This window comes from Hemicordylus capensis, chromosome 2 (assembly GCF_027244095.1).
Source record: "Hemicordylus capensis ecotype Gifberg chromosome 2, rHemCap1.1.pri, whole genome shotgun sequence".
Classification (NCBI taxonomy): Eukaryota; Metazoa; Chordata; class Lepidosauria; order Squamata; family Cordylidae; genus Hemicordylus; species Hemicordylus capensis.
In genome coordinates, this window is record NC_069658.1 from 395,525,489 (window position 1) to 395,548,298 (window position 22,810).

Genomic DNA, 22,810 nt, shown 5'->3' on the forward strand with positions numbered 1-22,810 from the left:
AGTCTGGTATATCTATCTAGTCCACTTGGCTATCAACTTGGTACCTGGGTAGGAAACAAAGTCGCTGGATATAATGCTGGTCACTTTTGCTTTTATTCCTTAGGATACAGAAATGGTTACACCTTAACCACAGCAGCTCAGGGTTCAAGACAGAAAGTTTAAGATCAGTTTTCTATTTTAAGACCCCTTGGACTTGTGAATTTGAAGACTCAGCCTTTCAACCAAGCTTGATGTCACTTTGTAGAAACATCTCTGTCCCCCTCTTTCTTACTTGCTCAGGACACACATAGTGTCTCAGGTTGTGCAATGAAAAGAAAATTTCAGGCGAGAGCATCACCTGCCAACCTCTGCTCTCTCCATCTACAGATAGACGTTTGTGTCAGTTCAGTTTTATAAACTGCCACCGACCTTCACTGATCGATACTTTCATTACTGGACACAAAACTGGAAGATCAATGACTTCCTGCAAGGATGGTACATGATATATGTGCCTAGAATCCATTATTACAATAAATGACTCCTGGATCCCTGATAGAGAGCACCCAGCTATCCTTCAACCTAGGCTCTCTTCACAGGAGGTGGCCAGACCTTTCTTCTTTCTCCTTAAAGCTAAGTCTGCAAATCTACTCCCTGCAGAAAGAGCCAGAGGTGGAAGATTTATCCACAGCTTAACTCCTAAAATTGCAGATCCTAGACATGTCAGATTGTTAAGATAGTCAAGGGAAATTTACTGAGAATACAGTGAAAATAAGGATTCTGCTTTTTAACAGGCCAATAACTCTCAATGGAATGGGTGATGGAGCCCCAACCCATCTTGATCTAGCCATGAAACTATGAAAGTCCTATTATCTATGACTGTACCACATAAATCTCTCCACCCTAATACCAAGCCTGCCAGGTTTTTGTACAGGCACAATGTTGACATGCTCACTGGGATTGCACAGACAAAAACCACACAATATGCAGAGACACAAGATCAAAAGTACTGCCTTAAAAGCAAATAACTGCTGTAGCTAGGATTTGAACTTACTGAAAGAAGCATGTGCAAATTTGAAGCATTTATCATAACCACACAAGGCATGATGAGTTCTCTGGAGAGGGACTTCGAAACAGTTAATGGCAACTAATATTAATTAAATATTGTTTTAACAGTTTTAACATTGTTTTAAAATTTAAATTGTTGTGATGTTTTAACTTTTACTGTCATTTATTTTGTTTTAACTACTTTTTAAAGTTTTTTGTTGTCATTTATTTTAACTAATGTTTTAACTTTTTGTTTGCTTATTGTAAACCGCCAAAGACATTTGGGCGGTACAGAAGTGTGTAAAATCAATGAATAAAATAAATAAAAGTAGGGGATATGTGGCACCCCATCAGGATTCATCAAAAGAAAGGTTCTGAGGCAACTCCTTGATGCTGAGGCAGAGGGTGGAGAAGATAACCAAACCAAAAGAGCCCTCGAACAATTATAAGCTCTCCTGGCCTGCAATACAGATGACTGGATGGAGCAGAAGTAGGAGATCTATGCAGAGTATAAGCCCAGCTGTTAAGCAGAAACCGGGAATGGAAGTAGCTAACCGGAGCCCACTTGGGGTGTGGGGTGGGTGGGAAGTCCTTAAAAAGAAGGAGCACATTAAGTCCTAGCACCTTAAGGGTAAACACATCCTAATCTGCTATCAATAAGACCCAGCAGGCTCTTCAAATCAACTGAAGGCTAACTGGTCCTCTCAAAGACGCTTGAAGAAGAGGCTCCATGGGAACTATCTGGCAGCATTATCCAATCACTTTGTGGTCCCCAAATACCAGCTCCTGAGCTACTTGAAGGAGCTGGGCAGATTCCAGAGGGAGATATTTCACATCCTAGTCTGCTCTTAACAAGGGGACAAGCAAAGGCAGAACAGTTTCTATGAGAACTACCATCCAAACACTTAGCATTTTGTTAAAGGAACTAACTGCTTGTGAGTTCACATGAGACCTGAGCACCCTCTGCTGGGGAACTTATCCATAGCAGCAATTAACACTGGATGCTACCATACCCTGCTAGCCAAGAGACCATATTTAATTTACACCTCAGGTAGTTCAACTGGGGACAAACATTTTATTTAATTAAACCTACCAAACTAATCTTTCGGTTTGTTGACATGAATGCCAGCAGAGTAGGAGAAATGCCCAGCCAGGGTAAGAGAGCAGAGTGTGCGCCAGATTTTTGGTCACGTGCTTGCAAACATTAAGGTAGGGAGAATGATAATTTGTGAGGCAAAAGCTGGGTAGGATGGCTTTTTCTTGGTAAAATGCTAGAGATGGAACCTTGGTACTCATCCTACACAGCTGCTGCCTTGCCCATGATCATTCTCCCCACCTCCTACCTTAACATTTGGAAGAACAAGGCCACAGAATCAGGAGCACACACACACCCAGCATTACTACTACTTAGACTGGGCATTTCTCCTACCCTGCCATAAGAACAGTCCTGCTGAATCAGGCCCAAGGCCCAACTAATCCAGCATCCTGTTTCACACAGTAGCCCACAAGATGCCACTGAGAAGCCCACAGGCAAAAAATGAAGGCATGCTGTCTCTCTGCTGTTGCTCCCCTGCAACTGGGATTCAGAGGCATCCTGCCTCTGAGCCTGGAGGCAGCCTATAGCCATCACGACTAGTGGCAATTGATAGACCTGTCCTCCATGAATGTGTCTTAATTTTTAAAGCCATCCAAGCTGGCAGCCATCACCACATCCCGTGGCACAGAGTTCCACCGTTTGTTTATGCGCTGTGTGAAAAAGTACTCTCTTTTATCAGTCCTAAATTTCCTGGCAATGTTTCATGGGATGACCTTTGGTTCTAGTGGTGCAGGTGGGTGTGAATGAGAGATTTCTCTCTCTCCACAGCATACATAATTTTATAGACCTCTATCATGTCTCTCCTTAGTCACCTTTTTTCTAAACTAAAATGCCCCAAGTGTTGTAGCCTTGCCTCATAAGGAAAGGGCTCTAGGCCCCTGATCATCTTGGCTGCCCTCTTCTGCACCTTTCCCAGTTCTATGATGTCATTTTTGAGATACGGTGACCAGAACTGCAAACAGTACTCCAAATGTGGTCTCACTACAGATCTGTATGAACACACTATAATATTAGCAGTTTATTTTCATTTCCCTTCCTAGTCATCCCTAGCATGGAATTTGCATTTTTCACAGCTGCCACACACTGTCACCACTTTCAACACGCTGTCCACTACAACTCCAAGATCTCGCTCTTGGTCAGTCACTGACAGCTCAGAACCCATCATCGTATATGTAAAGTTGAGGATTTTTGCCCCAATGTGCACCACTTTATACTTATTTACATTGAATCACACTTCCCATTTTGTTGCCCACATCCAGTTTGGAAAGATACTTTTGGAGCTCCTCACAATCTGTTTTGGATTTCACTACCTTAAATAGTTTAGTGTCATCTGCAAATTTGGCTCCATTGCTGCTTATCCCAAATTCTAGGACATTTATGAACAAGTTAAAGAGCATTGGTCACAGAACAGATCCCTGGGGTCCCTGGAAGCTGTGAAAGCTGTCCATTTATTCTTACCCTCTGTTTCCTGTCCTTCAGCAGTTAACAATCCACATATGGAAACTGCTGGTGGTTGAGTGAACAAGCCAGTGGATGCCCTACTGAACACAGTGGGACTTACTTCTGAGTAAAGATGCAGAGAAGATTTTCAGAATGATTCTGAACTCTGAAATATTAGAAAACTAGCTGTGCCAGGTGCAGAGCATCTGCGCCGCTAGTTTGTCACCTCCCCTATTGCTGTGCCTCCCCTCATTGCCGCCCTTTTGTCTCCCCCACCCGCCTGCTGCCGCCTTCGTTCGCCTGCCTGCCACTTCCTCCTCCCATCCCCGCCACCTCCTTCTGCCGTTTTCTCGGCGCCGTTACCCCTCCCCCTGCTGGCCGGCCAGCCGGCCGCTGTCACTGCCACCATTTTTCCCTCCCATCCATCCCATAGTTAGCCTATCTGGCAGCTCTCCAAACTCTTGCAAGAGCCGCCACACATGGGATTAGCCATGGGTATGCCTTAGTGAATTAAATAGATAGATAGATCTGCAAACCAAATGCAGTCTAAGGCACTTTTGTGTACCCCAGAAACTACTGCCAAATGCCTAAAGTTTTCAGATTGGGATAAAAAACAATCTTCAGAGGCTCACCCTTGCTAGCGGTGGTGGTTGCAGCAGCATATTTGCATTAGGGGGGTTCTTTCTTTTTTAAACAACTTTTTTGGTATTGTTCCTGTATTGTATTGCGGAGGAGGAGGAGGAGACAGAGACTGGGAGTAAGCCAGCCAGAGCATGTTGGGGGCAAGAAAAGATAGTTCCAGTTAATGATGTTAAAGGGTTCTCTCTCCCTGGGATGTACCAAGAAATTTGGAGCAGAATGTACAACACAATCTAGAGAGAGTGTGAGGGGTGGGGAGAGCCAAAATCCCTGTTAATGATCTCAAACAGAATTAATATCTCCTCTCCCTCCACCCCAGAAGGGAAGGCAGCCAGTGCTGAGGCTGTACTTGTGGCTCTACTGCCTCCAACCCCAGTCAACGGAAGTAGAAAGGGATTCCCTCCAAGGGAACAGGAGACACTGACACTGCTCTTACAGAGTCTACTGTGAAACAGCACCAGCAGCAATATCACCCATCAGCTTGGTAAGTGGCCACAGTGAGAGATTCCTGGCAGTTGAGCTGAGCGACCCTTTTCTGCTTGTCTGGTGCTTCACCCACTGCTGTTGCTCCTGCAGTAACCACCATCTCTTCCCTGAAGGGAACGTGCAGGAGACTAGAGCTGCACTGAAGGCTAGGGAATCCGTATCGTCCCCCGACATAGCACTTATTATTTATTTATTTGTTCGATTTTTAGACCGCCCTTACAAAATAGCTCAGGGAGGTTCACAAATATCAAAGACTCTTTAAAACAATTTAAGAGCACTGGAAGGCCAGGCCGAACAGGTAGGTCTTTAGGGCTCTCCTAAATTCCAATAAAGAATTCAAATTACGGATGTCTCCTCCCCTTTTCTTTCAGGGAGAAGACTGACAGCATGAAGTCAGTCTTTACTGCAAGAGCAACAGAAGTGGGTAGAGCACTCTGCCTGTGCAACAGGCTGCAGCATGGGGCCCTATTAAGAGTGTGACCCTGGGCGATCATCCCCCAACCTCCTTCAGCCTCTCTTTAAGACAGGGCTGCCAATAGCCACTATAGATTTCAAACCCAGCATCATATTTCTTCTGTCACACTGATATACAACTAACTGGAATTCCATTACACATTAGCCAACAGTTATTCCCCACCCCTCAATTGTATCCAGAACACAATACATCTATTACATACATACAGGAGGATTCTTACTGACAATGATGAAGCCTCTAAAGCAGGCCTTCTCAACTTGAGACCTACTGCAGATGTTGGCCTACAATTCCCATAATCCCTGACTATTGGCAATTGTGGCTGGGGGTTATGGTAGAGCAAAAACAGCACAAGGGCCAAAGTTGAGCGGCCCTGCTGTAAAGTAAGCCATTAATAGCAAGAGACAGAATTGTCTTCCAACAGTTGCAGAGAGAAGTTTTCAACAGAAAACTAGTATTTTCCTAGTACATGAGACCCTTGTTTTTCACAGGTTCTCCTATCGCAGTTTCTGTTATTCATGAGTGGGTTATAGAAACCTGGTTTCTTTGTTTGCGGGCCAAAAATAGCCCTATTTCCAGCTATTTGTGGTATAGAGACCTTATTTCTTTGTTCATGCACCTAGAACTAGGGCTATTTTTGGCTATATGTGGTATAGAGACCATTTTTTAAAAGCACTAAAATTAGGCTATTTTCAGCTATTTGTGACTAAGTGCCACCCAGAAATGACATCTGGTGTCATTTCCGGTGGCCATTTTGTGACTTTTCCAACCACTCCCCCCTGCAAAAAAGTCGGAAAATCGGATGTGGGGGTTGCATTGCTGGAGATAGGTAATGTGCTTTACTACTCTTATTTTTGCCCCCCTCACTTTTTTAATGAGTTCTGAGCATACTTATGTGTGCTGAGAAACTTAACCCCCCCAATCTCCATAGATTTAAGGTTTCGTTTCTTGCAGTTTCCCTGTTTGTGGCAATAGGCCAAAATGGAACCCCCGTGAATAAAAAAGGGCCTCCTGACTCGCATACAACTGCTCTTAAATTCTCACTGGTTTGTGTGTCTCAGAATGAAAATACCAGAAGAAAATGGCAAAATACACTCTAAATTTCTGCTAACTAAGCAAAAATCTCTTTTCAGAGTGGGGACTAGCAGAGGGAGAACAACTGTCCTGATTTAACCAAATGCAGTCAATCTCTAGTGGTTGTTTGTTCAATGTCTCCCTGTGTATTTTTTTTGAGGTGGTATCACATCCCAACTTTTTTTTTTTTAATACCACACACACTTAATTTCAAGTTAGAACTATGAATCTCAACCTAAGCCCCAAGCCAGAGTACAGGAATCCATAGTGTACGCATTCCCCATTCTGCTCTAAGTTTTCCTGCTCCAGGTTGGCACACAATACATGGGAGCAAATTTGGAACTAAAAAGATCTTAAAAGTTGTGCCGTTGAGTTGGTATTGACTCCTGGTGCCCACAGAGCCCTGTGGTTGTATTTGGTAGAATACAGGAGGGGTTTACCATTGCCTCCTCCCACACACAGTATGAGATGACACCTTTCAGCACCTTCCTATATCGCTGCTGCCCGATATAGTCTGGGAAACATACCAGCAGGAATTCGAACCAGCAACCTCTTGCTCCCTAGGCAAGTTACTTCCCTGCTGCACCATTAGGTGGCTAAAAGGATCTTACACAGTCACAAAGAAACTATAATTTGCACAAGTCCTTTGTAGGAATTTTATTTCAATTCCTTGATTTAATTTCTCTCTCTCTCAGCCTTGCCTGGCCAGTGCTTGGCTACTGAAAACAGATCCTGCCCAAGTTTGCTGTGAACTGTATGGGAAATGGAACAAACTAAGAAATAAAACTTAAAAATTTATTTGTACCTTGCCAACTCCAGAATGGTAACTGCAGATTAGACAAACCACAAAAATCCAAAGACACGAGCAATCAGACAGACATAATTCAGACGTACATTGCACGCAAAGATGGTCTGGCTAACCGCCAACCCACAGCATGATACCGTTTTAAGACACTGGCATTCCAAAGTGTTTGCCAGTGAATGGTGACCAACATCCACAAGACCCCCAAAGGTCCATGTAGGAATTGACGACCCTGATTGCTAATATGCATGAGCTTTTATACAAATTGTTGACATTAGCTATGCTTATGTGACTGGTTGCATCTACATTACATTACATTACAGGCATGTGTCACTTATTTGATCTGTGGTAGGTTATTACATTGGAGGAGCCCCCAAACACAAACATATTATTCATTCACAATATTTCCATTAAGTCCTTTCCAATCTCAGTCAGATACAGGCCCTATCTCAGTCTCAGTCATTTAAGCATATTTGGCTTTCTGCTGATGCAATATTCTCTCTGATAGGTCAATTGTCTCCTCACCCCTGGCCATTTTAGGATTGATACATTTCACTCAGATTTCTGGTAACTCACTTCCTCTTACTTAGCGATGACATCTATGTTTTAAACTTAGGGACACAAGGTCCAAGAATGTTCAAAACCTGGGACAAAGGACACAAACATAGTTAAGAACCAACCAGCCACAATGACGCGGCCCTTCTCTCTTAATCCTTGCACAGCCTTATTGATTCGCCACACCAGTCCTACCTAATGTAATCAGTCCTTGTCTCCTTCACTTTTGAGCTCAACTCTAGCTAACTGTTCACTTTGGGAATAATCTGGCAATATTTTATTCCCCAGAAGTGGATGATTCCTAGTTATGTAGTGGTATGCTTATAAATGTTTATTTGAAGGGGGGACCATCGCTCCATGGCAGAGAACAGGCTTTACATACAGAAAGTTCAAGTCTTTAGGATATCCAGACAGGGCTGGCAAAGGCTCTTGCTCAAAACCCTGGAGAGCTGCTGCCAGTCAGCGCAGACAACACTGGATAGACTCAGCATGTCAGCTTTGCATAGTCACACGAAATGGATATTCTTCAAATACAAGTATTAAAAGTACTAAGAACATTAACAATTCTAACTGAGGGAGGAGAGCTGGTCTAGTGATAGCAAGCATGACTTGTCCTCTTTGCTATGCAGGGTCTGCCCTGGTTGCATAATACCCCCTGCAAACTGGGCAAAGAGGCACCTTTTACCATGGTGATTCTCTTTATTTAGCAGGGGGAGAGTAACTGGCCCTCTCCACCCCCAGCACTGTACCTCCAGGGACTGTTGCTGGTGACTGTCTTATATTTCTTTTTAGATTCTGAGCCCTTTGGGGACAGGGAGCCATCTTATTTATTTATTATTTCTCTGTGTAAACCGCCCTGAGCCATTTTTGGAAGGGCGGTATAGAAATCAAATAACTAACTAACTAACTAACAGCAACAACATTGACAATAACATTCAGCCATCCCAGGTTCTTGGGAAGGACTCGATGTCTGGATAAAACAAACCAATCAACAACACCTGTCTGACTGTGTAAATAAATGGGAGACCACATGTGTGAGCACTGATGGAGCTGCTCTGGAAAAAGCACCTGCCTGCTTGCATGCAGAAGGTTCCAAGTTCCCTCCCTGGCGGCATCTTCAAGATAGGGCTGAGAGAGACTCCTGCCTGCAACCTTGGAGAAGCCACTGCTGCCAGTCTGTGAAGACAATACTGAGCTAGATGGACCAATGGTCTGACTCAGTATATGGCAGTTTCCTATGTTCCTACGACTGGGGGAGGGGGAAGCAAAATACAGCCCCTAAAAAACAGGCCATTTCAAGCTTAGTAGTAGTTACCTTTATTGAAGAACATGGAGGCCATCTGACCCATCTCCACCCTTTCAGTGATTTCAAAAATATTAGGTGCTCCTCGTCTCTCTGCAAGTTAGAAGGAAAGAAATTCTTAGCTGTTTAAAAATATCTCAAAGTTTAATAATGCCCACTCAAACCATAATACATTTCCCTCAGGTTGTTTAAGGTGAGAATCTCCTACAGAAGACCAGAAAAGGAAACTTGAGCGTAGCTGATATCAAAGGAAAACATATGCATAGTTCATATATGACTATACTGGCACAGTCACACCAGTATAGTTAAGACAGAAAGCAGTTTCAACATCCCATCATTATAAGCTCTGAACATTTTATTGCTTATAAAATCAAAATCATTTGTCTGATCTGCCTGGCTATAAGCACACATTCACTAGGTGACAAGATCCCCTGCAGATTCGGTGAAGATCCATTGAAAAATGGCTTAGATAGAGCAGTTTATTCTCTTTTGAACAGGTGATTAAAAGGTTGATGATGTTCTTTCAGAATGAGGAAGTGGAATTTATTGATTTTGTAGTCTATTTGCATAGTTTGCATAAAACAAACCAAGAGTTTAACAGTTAAAACATAAACCCAGATTAAAATATCCATAAAAACACCAACTAACCAAAAAGCTTGGCTGAAGAGATGTGTCGTCAGTGGTTTCCTAGAAGTCAACAGGGATTGAGCACCTCTAATCTCAGCAAGAAGTACATTCCACAGTCCTGGGGCAACACAGAGAAAACATGCCTTGGAGTTGCCATCAGATGAGCTGGTGGCACCCTCAGACAAGCCTTCCCTGAAATTCTTAACAGGCGGAGCAGTTCATAACGAAGAAGGAGTTCTCTTAAATACTGTGGGCCCAAGCCGTTAAGGGCTTTTTAAGTAATAACCAGCACTTTGTATTTTGCCCGGAAACCTATTGGTAGCCAGTGTAGATTTAGAATCTGAGTAATATGGTCTCTACGAGACCTCCTGGAGACCAATCTTGCAGCAAAATTCTGCACCAATTGCAGCTTCCAGACTACATACAAACGCCGCCCCACGTGGAGTGCGTTGCAGTAGTCAAGTCTGGAAGTTACCAGCATATGCATCACAGTTTTAAGGTCACTCACCTCCAGGAAAGGGCTCAGTTAGCAAACAAGCCAAAGCTGGAAAGCACTCCTGGCCACCGCCTCCACATGAGGTATTAGAGAGAGGTTGGGTCCAGAAGTACTCCCAAACTGTGGACCTGGTACTTCTGGGAGAGTGTAACCCCATCCAGAGCAGGCAGATGTATCCCATTTCCTGGACTGTGACTTCCTACAGTGAGCACTTCCCTCTTGTTTGGATTCAGTTTGTTATCCCTCATCCAGCCTATTACTGCCTCAAGGCAAGCATTTAGGGAAGTTATGCCATTGCCTGATAAAGCTGACATGGAGAAGTAGATTTGAGAGTCATCAGCATACTGACAAAACCCTGCACCAAATTCCCCAATGATCTCTCTGAGCGGTTCATGCAGATGTTAAAAAGCATTTGAGACAAAATGGAGGCCTGAGTGACACCATACAAAAGCTCTTGCTTCATAGAGCAGCAGTCTCCAAAGTAATACCTTCTGAAATCTACCCGAGAAGTATGAGCAGAACCACTGCAAAGCAGTGCCCATACACCCAGTCCTAGAAGGCAATCCAGAAGGATACCATGGTCGATGGTATTGAAAGCCACCGAGAGATCCAGAAGGACGAAAAGAGTCCCACTTCCTCTGTCAATTCCCCTTTGAAGATCATCCATCAGGCCAACCAAAGCAGTCTCCACCCCATAACCTGCCCGAAAGCCATTTTGAAATGCGTCTAGATAATCTGTTTCATTCAGAGTGCCTGGAGTTGAGAAACCACCACCTTCTCAATCACCTTGGCCAACCACAGGAAATTGGAGACAGGCCTATAACTGCCTAACTCTGAGGGATCCTGTGTAGGCTTCTTTAAAAGAGGTCTAATAATTGCCTCCTTTAAACAAGGAGGCCTCCTACCTTGCCTCAGTGAAGCATTTATGATCTCATCCAGGCCCTCTCCAACAATCTCCCTGCTTGATAATATAAGCCAGTGTTTCTCAAACTTTTTGGAGTCAAGGACCGCTAAATTCTTCGTGCAGAGTTTCAAGGACCGCTACATTCTTCATGCGCAGTTTCCCAGACCAGCAGTTAGTAAAGGGGTTTCAAGTCTGTCTATCTATCTATCTATCTGTCTGTCTGTCTGTCTGTCTGTCTGTCTGTCTGTCTGTCTGTCAGACTTCTATACTGCCCAAAACTTGCATCTCTGGGCAGTTTAGAATGAAAATAATATAAGCATTAAAATAATTAAATTTGGAATCTTTTGCAAACATGGAATATTAGGGGTTCTTAACCTTGGGTCCCTCAGTTAAACTCCCATAACCCCCAACAACAATGGCATTTGGCCATTATGGCTGGGGATTATGGGAGTAGAAGTCCACCAACGTCTGGGTACCCAAGGTTGAGAACCCCTGAATCTAAAAGCCTGGGTGAACAAATTTGTCTCCAGTATGTCTGGAGTGGAGGTGCTTGTGATTACTCAATGGAGAGGGGATGTTGGGCCATTAGAAAAATTCAAAAGCTACATGGGGCCAATGAAAACAACATACAAGCAAGCCCCACTGATGCAAGAGGGAAACAGCGTTCCCTCTCAAGGCGCCTCGACCACAACAGGCAGCTAGGTTTCAATCAACCAACCTTTGGCTGCAAACAATGAGCATGCAAGAACCAGCAGCCCTTCAAGTGGCGCCCACTGCCATACTTTTTCCTCCATGCCCCCGCATCGCATACAGTTTGAAGCTGTAAAGATAGGGAATAAGATAGCTGTAGGAAGATCTCAGCAGCACGTGGAGGCAAGGCACAAGAAGGGTCCCACGCCTCCGTGATACTCTTCTTCTTCCGTGCCATGTGCAAAATTGAGGAAGTGAGTGCCTTGATTTCAGTGGGGGGGGGTTTGACTCCCAGTCAGGGACCGGCACTCAACCCTTCGGGGACCGGCAGCGGTCCAGGGACCGGTGGTTGAGAAACACTGATATAAGCCACGACAGACAAGAGTCAAGAGAACAGGTGGTAGGACACACACTTCCAAGCAGATTGTTCATGTTCTCAGGAGTCACAAACTGAAACTGATGCAATATAACCACACAAGAGGAGTCACGGGATACCCCCGCTGAAGACTGCATCAACAACGGAATCCAGATCGGCTCCATTATGAGATATTTTGTTCACAAAACACAAATCAAAAGCTTCACAGCAGCTAACTGATGGTTCCAAAGCTGGAGTGGAACAGGCCTGAATAAGTTCCCTCACCACCCTCGACAATTCCGCTGGACACAAACCTGCATAGCAAAGAATTGCTTCTTTGCTGCATGTATTGCCAGAGAATAGGTCTTCAATTGTGCTCTGTGCTGTAATCTGTCAGATTCGAGCCGAGTCCTTCTCCACTTGCACTCTAGTCATCTACCTAGCTGCTTCAGCTCCCGCAATTCTTCCATATACCATGGAGCTAATTTGGAAGTGCGTCAAAAAGGACGCTTAGGAGCGATTGAGTCTATCACCCTCGTGAGCTCATTATTCCTATTTCCCATCAGGGTGTCAACAAGATTACCGGCAGAGCCAACATTAAAGCCCTTCAAGGTCTCTTGGAATCCTATTGGATCCCATAGGCTCCTCGGGCAGTCCATCCTAATAGGCCCTTCAGCCCTGCAGAGATGACTAGTGACTGCAAACTGAACCTTCACCAGATGGTGGTCCATCCATGACAATGGGGAAATCATCCGTGTCCCTACCCACAGAACACCTCCACGCTCTGAGCAAAATACCAAATCAGGTATGTGCCCAGCATCATGTGTCGGCCCTGAGACCACTTAGGAAAGGCCCACAGTTGTCACGGCCGCTATGAACTCCCAAGCTGCTCCTGACAGTTCAGTCCCAAAGTGAACATTGAAGTCACCCACCACCATCAACCTGGGATCGCTAATGCCAACTCTGTTACCAAATCTGACAGCTCGATTAGGGATTCTGTTGGTCAGTGGGGTGATCGATATACCAACAGAAGTCCAAATCTAACCTTGGTTCCAAGATTCAAGTACACACACTCAATATAGGCAGGTGCTCTGACAGGGAAGGGAGATGTTATTATAGACCACAGCCATTCCACCTTTCTGCCCACGTCCTCTCACCTGTTCCACAACAGAGTATCCTGTAGGGAGAAGCTGGGACCAGACTGGCCTCTCTCAACCAGGTCTCTGTAATGCATGCCAGATTGGCTCCCTCACCCACAATCAGATCATGGATAATTCCTGGTTTATTTTGGACTGACCTGGCATTGCAAACGAACAAGGTGAGGCTCTGTGGGTAGTTGGCACTGTTCCCCAAGGTCAAAGAGCTGACAGGGCAGCTGGAAGGGGAAACAGCTATTAGGTTTCTGGTTTCCCTTCTCCTGTAATGGCCTGCTGACCTGACTCTTTCTCTTTCTGTGGCTCACCACCACTGAACAGCCACCCCCTGCTGAGGAGCCACACACCACACCTCTCCATTTCCTAGTAAGCTAAGAAACATCCCTCAGCCAAACAGAGAGGCAGTCCCAAGACCAGACAAAAGTCTTTCAAAACAACATTACTGTCCCCAGCCCTCAGTCTCAATGCTAATGGCACAGCCACCCAAGACCGGCCACCTACAGGTAGGCTGTTGGCTGAGCCTTTGGCCGCAGCTGCCTTAAACAGTCCAAGAAGAAGAGGTGGGGTTAGCAACCAGTGAATCAACCCTTCTGGCAGAAACGCAACTGCTGGAACAAATGGAGGTTATCAGCAGCAGCAACTTGCTAGAAGCAAGACAACCCAGATACTAAGAACAAGAGAGCAGGAATACAGCAAAAAAAAAAAAAAAAGTCCTTGCAACAAGGACTCTCAACTCTAGAGGTATGCACAGAACCGATTCCAGTGGTTTGGTTCAAGTTTGAGCCGAACACTAACTGGCCTGCCAGCCCTCAGTTTGGTCCGAGGGCCAAACTGGTTAGATTTGCATGAGGGGCATGCTTGTAATCTGGTGACAATTCCTCTTTACAAGCAAAGGGAAGAACCCTGGCTACTAGACCAAGACTGGCACTCCAGCGCAGCTCCATCCAAATAATTCAGAGGAGCTGCACCACCACCACCACCTCCGACTAGGAGATACCCTCTCACCGCCCCTATTAGGGTGTTGTTTTTTAAGGGCAGGCAGGGTTTCCCCCTTTGCTTGTAAAGAGGAATCCTCACTGGATTCCCCTTTACAAACATGTTGCCACAAACCGCCGAACCAGTTCCGTTAGAACTGGAGCCGGTTTGGCTTGAACTCAGACCAGCACCCCTTATTTGGGGTCTAATTCCGTTCAAGTCCAAACTAGGCCAGTTTATTTGAACCAGGTTCAAATTTGCTTTTGATTCTATTCCGAGAAATCTTTTTACGGTCAAAACTCAGTGCAACCTTAACTGACAAATGTCAGTTATTTTTTATTCATAAATTATACAGAAATACATTTCTTCATGTAAGACATAATCCCAATGGTGATTTATCTAACTCAGTTCCTACAAACACTGGCGTTAAGCAAAGATGTGTTCTAGCCCCCCGGTTATTCAATTTTATATTAATTCACTTGTTAAATATCTGAATAGGGTAGATATGCACCCTGCTAAGATAGCAAGTAGGCAGATCTCTATACTTCTTTATGCTGATGATGCAGTGATTTCATCTTTGACACCCATTGGCCTTAAGAGAGCACTAAAGGCACTTTCCCAGTTCTGTTGAGAAGACAGTTTGCTAATTAATTACCAATAAACCTAAAGTAATGGTCTTCGCAAAGAGACCCAAATCTCACAGATGGAGAATAGCAACATGAACAAACAGGTTAAGTGTTTTAAGTATTATGGGGTGGTGTTTCACGCTTCCAGGAGAAGCGCACTTAGAATATATAAGACACAGCAAAGTGCTACTCTGATCTCAAGATACCAAAGAGGAACAATTTGTCCCAGCAACTATTAAGCAGTTTCAAGCCATGTCAATAGCCTAGTTGCTCTTTGGAGCTCAGTTGGACCCATATTCAAACTTTACCCTCACGGAGGTTGTCCAAACTAAAATTTTAAGAACAGTTCTTCAAATTACAAAAGCCATCTCCATCTCGGCCTTACAGCTGGAGTGGATAAGGTGGAGACCAAAGTGTGGTTGGCAGTCTAAGTATTGGCTAAAGCTAAAATTTCAACCTAGTGGATTCCCCCCCCCCGCCAGTTTTGGAGATCAGACCCACTCTAAGTGGTTATCCAAGTTAATGGGAAAATGTCAGACAGTTGTACTCTCTTCTGAATCTTTAATTGCTGTAGGGTTTGATCAAGCCAACAGAATTCTAGAACAACGTCTTCTAGATATCGAATTAGAAGAAGAGAGAAGTAAACTCCCAAACTGTATTCAGAATTGGTGGGTCACCTCAATTTTAGCTCCAGCAAATTATTTTTATAATTTGATATGTCCAACCCATCAGAGAGCCTTCACCACAGCGTGTTATAATGTTTTTCCATCAGCTTGGCTGGAGGAGAGATATAAAAAGATATGCTATCACCTGCACAAGTGTTCTTGTGGATCAGACGAAGTTGAAAATTTGGCTCATATTTTACTTCATTGTAAATTTTATAGCACTCCACACAGTAAATTGATTTTACCCCTTTTAGAGAACTTACAGGGAAGACCAATGGATTTTTATGTAACTGATTTTCTTGCAGCTAAATACTATATTTGTTACTTCTTGTGTTTCTAAATTTTGTGCCACTGCATACAAGATTCGTCAAGCAATGGCAAACTCCTGCTAACTTGGCAAAGAGGTACCTTTTAATGTGGTGATTCTCTTTTACTTAGCAGGGGGAGAGTAACTGGCCCTATCCACCCCCAGCACAGTATCTCCAGTGACTGTAGCTGGTGTCTATCTTTTTAGATTGTGAGCCCTTTGGAGATAGGGATCCATCTTATTTATTTACAAGTGAATTTTGGCCCGTTGAATAACGGGCGCTAGTAACGGCGCTCCTGGCCCCCCGCCGCCATTCCCCCTCCCTCCGCCGTTCCCCCCCCCCTACCTTTAAGGGCCAAATCGGCCCAGGCACTTGCCCCCGCCAGGCCGGGGAGACGGAGACCGGGGGCGGAGCAGAGGCCATGTAACTTAAAAAAAAAATTTACTCCCGCCGCCGACGCCGCCGACCGCCCACCCTCCCTCCCAGCTGCCGAGTCCCCCTTACCCTGGCCGACTGCTGTCGGCCGTACACAGCCCTTAATTTAAGAGGCAGAGAGGAGCTCGCAAGCAGAGCTCCTCTCTGTGCAAAGCCTCTTGCCGAACTGCCGCTTTGGGCGCAAGGGACGCAAGCGCCCAAAGCGGCAGTTCGGCAAGAGGCTTTGCACAGAGAGGAGCTCTGCTTGCGAGCTCCTCTCTGCCTCTTAAATTAAGGGCTGTGTACGGCCGACAGCAGTCGGCCAGGGTAAGGGGGACTCGGCAGCTGGGAGGGAGGGTGGGCGGTCGGCGGCGTCGGCCGCGGGAGTAAATTTTTTTTTAAGGTTACATGGCCTCCGCTCCGCCCCCGGCCTCCATCTATTTTGGCCGAGGCGGCGGCTCCGCCGCCGCCTCGGTCACTTTCCCGCCGCCGCCTCTCCGGCTTCTTCGGGGCGGCTGCTTCTGGCCGCCCAAAATGGCTGCCGGGTGCCGGCGAGCGTGTCTCCCTTGCCCTGTTCTGGGCCTGCGCTTTGCGCAGGCGCAGAACAGGGCAGGGAGGCACGGACACACGCTTGGTGTCCGTCCACGGACGGACACCAAGCGTTTTATTAGAGAGGATTATTTCTCTTTGTAAACCACCCTGAGCCATTTTTGGAAGGGTGGTACAGAAATCGAAGAAAGGAAAAAGGAAAAAGGAAAAAGGAAAAAGGAAAAAGGAAAAAGGAAAAAGGAAAAAGGAAAAAGGAAAAAGGAAAAAGGAAAAAGGAAAAAGGAAAAAGGAAAAAGGAAAAAGGAAAGGAAGCCCCACCCCTGCTATCAGTCCCTGATTTGGGTAAATTTCCTCTACCTAAATGTAACTTTGATGTCTGACAGACTGTACCAACTGCACCGAACATTAACTTTGTGCTACAATGCTGAAAACAGGTCAAGTACCTTAATAAAGATATTGAATTGAACCGGTTCTACACACCCTTACTTAACTCTTATCTTAAACCAAAGGTATTTAGATTACTGAATGTAGGTAATGTGTGAAGCAAATGAGCAAGTAAAATGAGCAAATGAACATGTCAAAGTTAATGTGCAGTTATGTTTTGTGGACTTGTTTGAAAGGCTGTAATAGTTGTTGGCTATAAACGAGGTTCAGAGAAGTATTCATGGACTTCTCAATAATATATTTCCATTTAAGAAAGCAGGCGGGGGGGGGGGCTTTTGTTGGCCTGATGCCCTGATTAACTAGTTTTCTCGAGGAATAATAAGATGAACTTCAGAGCAAGCTAGAAATGAAAACTTTCAGATATATTTGTTATAACCATGCAAGAAAATATGAGAAGATTGTTTTTCCATTATCCTCTTTGTAATGAAAAGCAATTCTCATGAGATAGAGTGCAGAATTTTTAACATGTCATAAGTACCAAAGATGCATCAGAACAATACTTACGAACAGATAAGATAGGTCGTATCTCTGATCGCTCATAGCCATCTGGGAGAAGAACATCACTATCAGAAACTCCAGATGAGGAATCCTCCTCCTCTTCCTCCTCCTCGGAAAACAAGAAATGAGTGTTACTGCCCACAATATGGGATTATTGCAGAATTCTGCCAACAGGATGTCAAGCACTAAAAATTGGTAGATTTCACTTTCTGGAAATGAGATCAGATCTCTCCAATTGCTGGCCTACTAACATGATTGCAGTATGAAGTCCTTCATCATTCTGCTAAATACACATCCCAGTGCTGAAAAAAGAATTTGTAATGAGACAGATTTTGCAAGGCTGGGGGTAACAGCTGTATTTTACAGAACACACACATTATAAATGAGATGAAATTTAGCTAATTCAATGAGAATTTCCAGCTATAGAACTACAGGATTAGGAATCAAGTTAAGGCACGCTACACAAACCTTGTGCTTTTCCATTCTCTTCCAGCGAAGTTGGGCATTTGCAGCAGCCATGGCCTCCATTACAAATGTTGTGGTCATGTAGCTATTAGAGAAGATACCAGTAAAGAAGAGTTATAATGAGCTGAAATATCCCACTGCTACCACACAATATTTTAAAGAGCTATATTTTTGGAGCCAAAGTACAGTATAGGCAATATAGCATACTAAAAGTCAAGCTAGATATAATAGGAGTCACTAAATAAATCTGTTTGCCTTGTGTTGTATGTAGGTTTGTGTGTTGGAATAAAACATTCTGACAAACAGGCCTAACTGAACCTCCCTCCCTCCACTCTCATGTCCTCATGCTCCACCACTTCAAGTGTATTTTTCCCAGCCTAGCTCTGATACTAGAAATGAACCAAGCTGTAGATGAAAGTATCTGAAGTGATGAAGAGGGTGAGAGGCTCAACTCCCCTTCCTAGCATGCCTCTTTAAATACGAGAAATACAGTCTCTGACAGGTGATTTATACATGAATTAACAGACACCTAAACAAAGAAGCATGACTGCCCCCATCAGATGTAGCTATTCTCTTAAGGGCAAAGCTGAGCAGAATTAACTTGAGCAAAGGTTGCTCCATATACTGCAGCAGAATTGATCAAGACAAAGACTAATGCACAAGGGGCATAAGCCACCAGGAACTTCTGTACAGCTGCTGCAACTGAAGCAGAGCTACAGAATATCAAGGCAATGCTCTTGTGCCACTCCCATTCATTTAAATGCTGTTGCACAAATCTCTGTTGTTATCAAGAAGATTAGCAAAATCCACAAGAACAGAATCCTGCCAGAAGTAGCATCTAGTTTGAAGAAGAAACCTTAGGATCAACATGTTTCATAGATGCCTCAGCACACAGTGATCATGCTTGTTATTATTTAATTCATTTATATACCACCCATCCCAGAACGGCTCAGGGCAGTTAACACAAAAAGTTCAAAACAATATAACAATTAAAATTTTTAACATGAACATAAAATAAAAACAGTTAATATTGACATAAAACTAGTTTTAAAAATCACAAAGACACATAACAGTTGCAGCACTATAAGTAATTGGGGAGGATTCAACACTTTCTGGGTAGCTGTAGAAGACTAGGACCTTTGGATGGAAGGTGCAACTCATGCACAACATTGCTGACAGGACTAGCAGCAGTGTAACAATATAAAGTTACTGTTCTATATACACTGTTATAGTTTATAATTTTCTACTGTTATACAATTATATATTTATTTATTTAACACATATACTACATATATGCAATATAACTTGAATATATAAACATATTCAGTTACATGTACTAGAAAGAAAGACATGGACCACCTAAAAGTAAAAGACTAAAAACATTTTCCAGGAGTCACTAAGATGATGATGGCTGGGAGTAAGTGACCTCTCAGTGGTCCCTATTCACCATTACAATTTGGTTTGCTGATCTAATAAATGAATAGCCATTATCCCAGTTAAATGACCATTTAAGGCTTCTTTTTCCCATTTTTTACTGAAAACTAAAATCAATCTTATTTAAACCTCAAAAGTGGTTTCTTACTGCTTCATACGCTGAACTCATTTGTCAAGTTTGAATGAGAAATTAGTTTTGCTCAGATTAGAGCATGGCAGCTCTTTCCTGGGGCCTAGATAATGATTTCCCCTATGTTCTTTTACTGCATTGAACATTCTCCAGGGGATATTATGGAGCCAGAAGCCAAAACAGAGGAATGGAAGTAACAGGGTAATGGTTCTCAAATCACTTGGTACTATAGTGGGCAACATTTCAGGGCTCATTAAAAAATTGTAAATCTGCACATATTATTATTATTATCTATTTACAGTCAGGCAGGTGTTATTGACTGGTTTGTTTTATCCAGACATCGAGTCCTTCCCAAGGACCTGGGATGGCTGAATTTTATTATCAATGTTGTTGCTGTTATTGTTATAGATATCATCACAGAATATAGGCTGTTCCCAGTAAAGTTGCTTTTTGTAATTGGTTGATGGTAATTTCTGTGGCCCCTATGGTGTTGAGGTGCTCTTCAAGTTGTTTTGGAACTGCACCTAGGATGCCAATTACCATGGGGATTATTTTGGTCTTCTTCTACCACAGCCTTTCAATTTCAATTTGTAGATCTTTGTATTTTGTGATTTTTTCTATTTCTTTTTCTTCTATTCTGCTATCCCCTGGTATTGCTATGTCGATTATTTTCACTTGTTTTTCTTTCTTCTCGACTACAGTTATATCTGGTGTATTGTGTGGCAGATCTTTGTCTGTTTGTAGTCGGAAGTCCCATAATATTTTTACATCTTCATTTTCTTCAACTTTTTCAATTTTATGGTCCCACCAATTTTTGGCTACAGGTAGCTTGTATTTTTTGCAGATGTTCCAGTGTATCATCCCTGCTACTTTGTCATGCCTTTGTTTGTAGTCAGTCTGTGCGATCTTTTTACAACAGCTGATTAGGTGGTCCACTGATTCATCTGCTTCTTTACAAAGGCGGCACTTGCTGTTTGTTGTGGATTTTTCGACTTTTGCTCTTATTGCATTTGTTCTTAGTGCCTGTTCTTGTGCAGCCAGTATTAAACCCTCTGTTTCTTTCTTCAAGTTGCCATTCTTAAGCCATAGCCAGGTCTTGGTGATGTCTGATTTTCCACTTATATTGTGCAAATATTGACCATGCAGGGGCTTATTTCTCCATTTTTCTGCTCAGTTCTTGACTTGTTCTTTCTTGTAGGCCTGCTTTTTTTCATTGGTGATGAATAGTTTCGCGTTATTGACCATTTGAAGTGCATCTTCTTCACTGTCCTTGATATATTCTTCAAGGCCTCTTTTCTCCTCCTCTACTGTTTGATGCACTTGCAGCATTCCTCTTCCACCTGAGCTGCCAGGGAGGTAGAGCCTATCGACATCACTGCGGGGGTGCAGAGTATGATTGGTGGCCATGATTTTCCTGGTCTTAGGATCTAGCGTCTCTAGCTCTGCCTGGGTCCAGTATATTATTCCTGCAGTGTATCTGATAACAGGTATAGCCCAGGTGTTTATGGCTTGTATGGTGTTCCCGCCATTGAGTTTGGACTTGAGGATTTTTCTAACTCTCCTGATGTATTCACTTCCAGTTTTTCTTTTAACTTCAGTGTGTGCGATGTTATCAGCCTGGAGAATGCCCAAGTATTTGTAAGGTTCTTTCTCTTCCAGGTTCTTGATCTTGCTTCCATTGGGTAGTTCTATTCCTTCTGTTTTTCTTATTTTTCCTCTGTTCATTATTAATGCAGCACACTTGTCTAGTCCAAACTCCATTGCTATATCGCTACTGAATATACGGACAGTGTTTGGTAGTGATTCGATTTCTGACTGGGACTTTCCATACAACTTCAGATCGTCCATGTACAGAAGATGATTGATTTTACTTGATGTTTTAGATGTTTGGTATCCGAGGCCTGTTTTGTTTTGTATTTGTGAAAGTGGAGTCATGGCGATTACAAACGACAGAGGGGATAGTGAGTCCCCTTGGAAAATGCCTCTTCTAATGCTAACCTGTCCAAGTGTCTCGCCATTGATTGTTAACTGTGTACTCCACATGCTCATTGCTTTTTTAAAAATAAATATCTGAATGTTTTTGCTGACACCAGTTGTTTCTAAACATTTTAGTATCCATGTATGAGGCAATGAATCGAAGGCTTTCTTGTAGTCAATCCATGCAACACTTAGATTGGTTTTTCTTCTCTTGCAATTTTCTAAAATCATTTTGTCAATCAGCAGCTGGTCTTTTGTGCCTCTGGTGTTCAGGCAATTTCCTTTCTGTTCAACTGGAAGCTGTTTGTTAGTTAATAAGTGTTGCATCACTTCATCTACTATTATTCCAGTTAATAATTTGAACATGGTTGGCAGGCAGGTTATTGGTCTATAATTACTTGGAACTGCACCTTTTGCTGGGTCTTGCATTATGAGATGAGTTTTCCCAGTTGTTAGCCATTGTTCAATATCACCTCCTTGCAAAATGTGATTGAACTGTTTTGATAGTTGTTTATGAAGGCTTGTTAGGTGTTTAAGCCAAAAGCCATGCAGTTCATCGTCACCTGGCGCAGTCCAATTTTTAATTTTCTTTGCTCTTTCACTGATTAATTCTGGTGTTATTATTAGATCTTGCATTTGTTGGTTACATTATTCAACCTCTTTCATCCAGCCTGCTTTTTTATTATAATCCATTGGATTGTCCCATAATTTCCCCCAGAAATTGCACTGTTTCTTCTTTATTTGGTGTTTCTATGTTTCTTGCAGTTTCTCCTTCTATACTTTGGTAGAAATGTCTCTGATTCGACTGGAATTGGAGATTCTGCCTGTGTTGTGTAATTCTGGCTTCGTATCTGCTAATCTTCTTTGACACTGCTGTTATTTGCTGTTTTATTATTTCCAGGACTTCTCTAATTCTCCTTGAATCTAGGTGGTATTTTTGGATCAGATACTGTTTGGTGTTTTCATTCTTCAGCTTCTTGTCTTTCATATCTTTCAATTTACTAGCATCTGATCTAAGCCTGGAGATTTTATTTTCTAATTTAATCTTCCATTTAGGTGATGTTCTGCTTTCTTTTTTTACAGGTCCACTGATCTTATATCCGAGCTCTTGTGTTGTTATTGTTGCTGCACTGTACATTAGTTGGTTTGTTTCTTGCAAATTATTGGTTGTTATTTCTGCAAGTGCAGCATTGACATCTTTTAATGCCT

At 43.3% G+C, this 22,810-nt stretch overlaps 1 protein-coding gene across 4 annotated transcripts in view; it reads right to left on the bottom strand.

Annotated features, from left to right (window-relative positions):
- TMEM104 (transmembrane protein 104) overlaps nt 1-22,810 on the bottom strand; it is a 109,183-nt gene that overhangs the window by 68,036 nt on the left and 18,337 nt on the right. For 3 of the 4 annotated variants that reach the window (XR_008315244.1, XM_053291085.1, XM_053291086.1), the window contains exons 4-6: nt 18,064-18,145; nt 17,602-17,704; nt 8,903-8,983 (exon numbers count right to left, since the gene is read on the bottom strand). Coding sequence is in view for 3 of the 4 variants with exons in the window: in XM_053291085.1 (XP_053147060.1) it covers nt 8,903-8,983; nt 17,602-17,704; nt 18,064-18,145 (266 nt within the window). In the remaining variant the exon portion in view is untranslated. The remainder of the gene's footprint in view (nt 1-8,902; nt 8,984-17,601; nt 17,705-18,063; nt 18,146-22,810) is intronic. The other variant, XM_053291088.1, reaches the window with a different exon arrangement.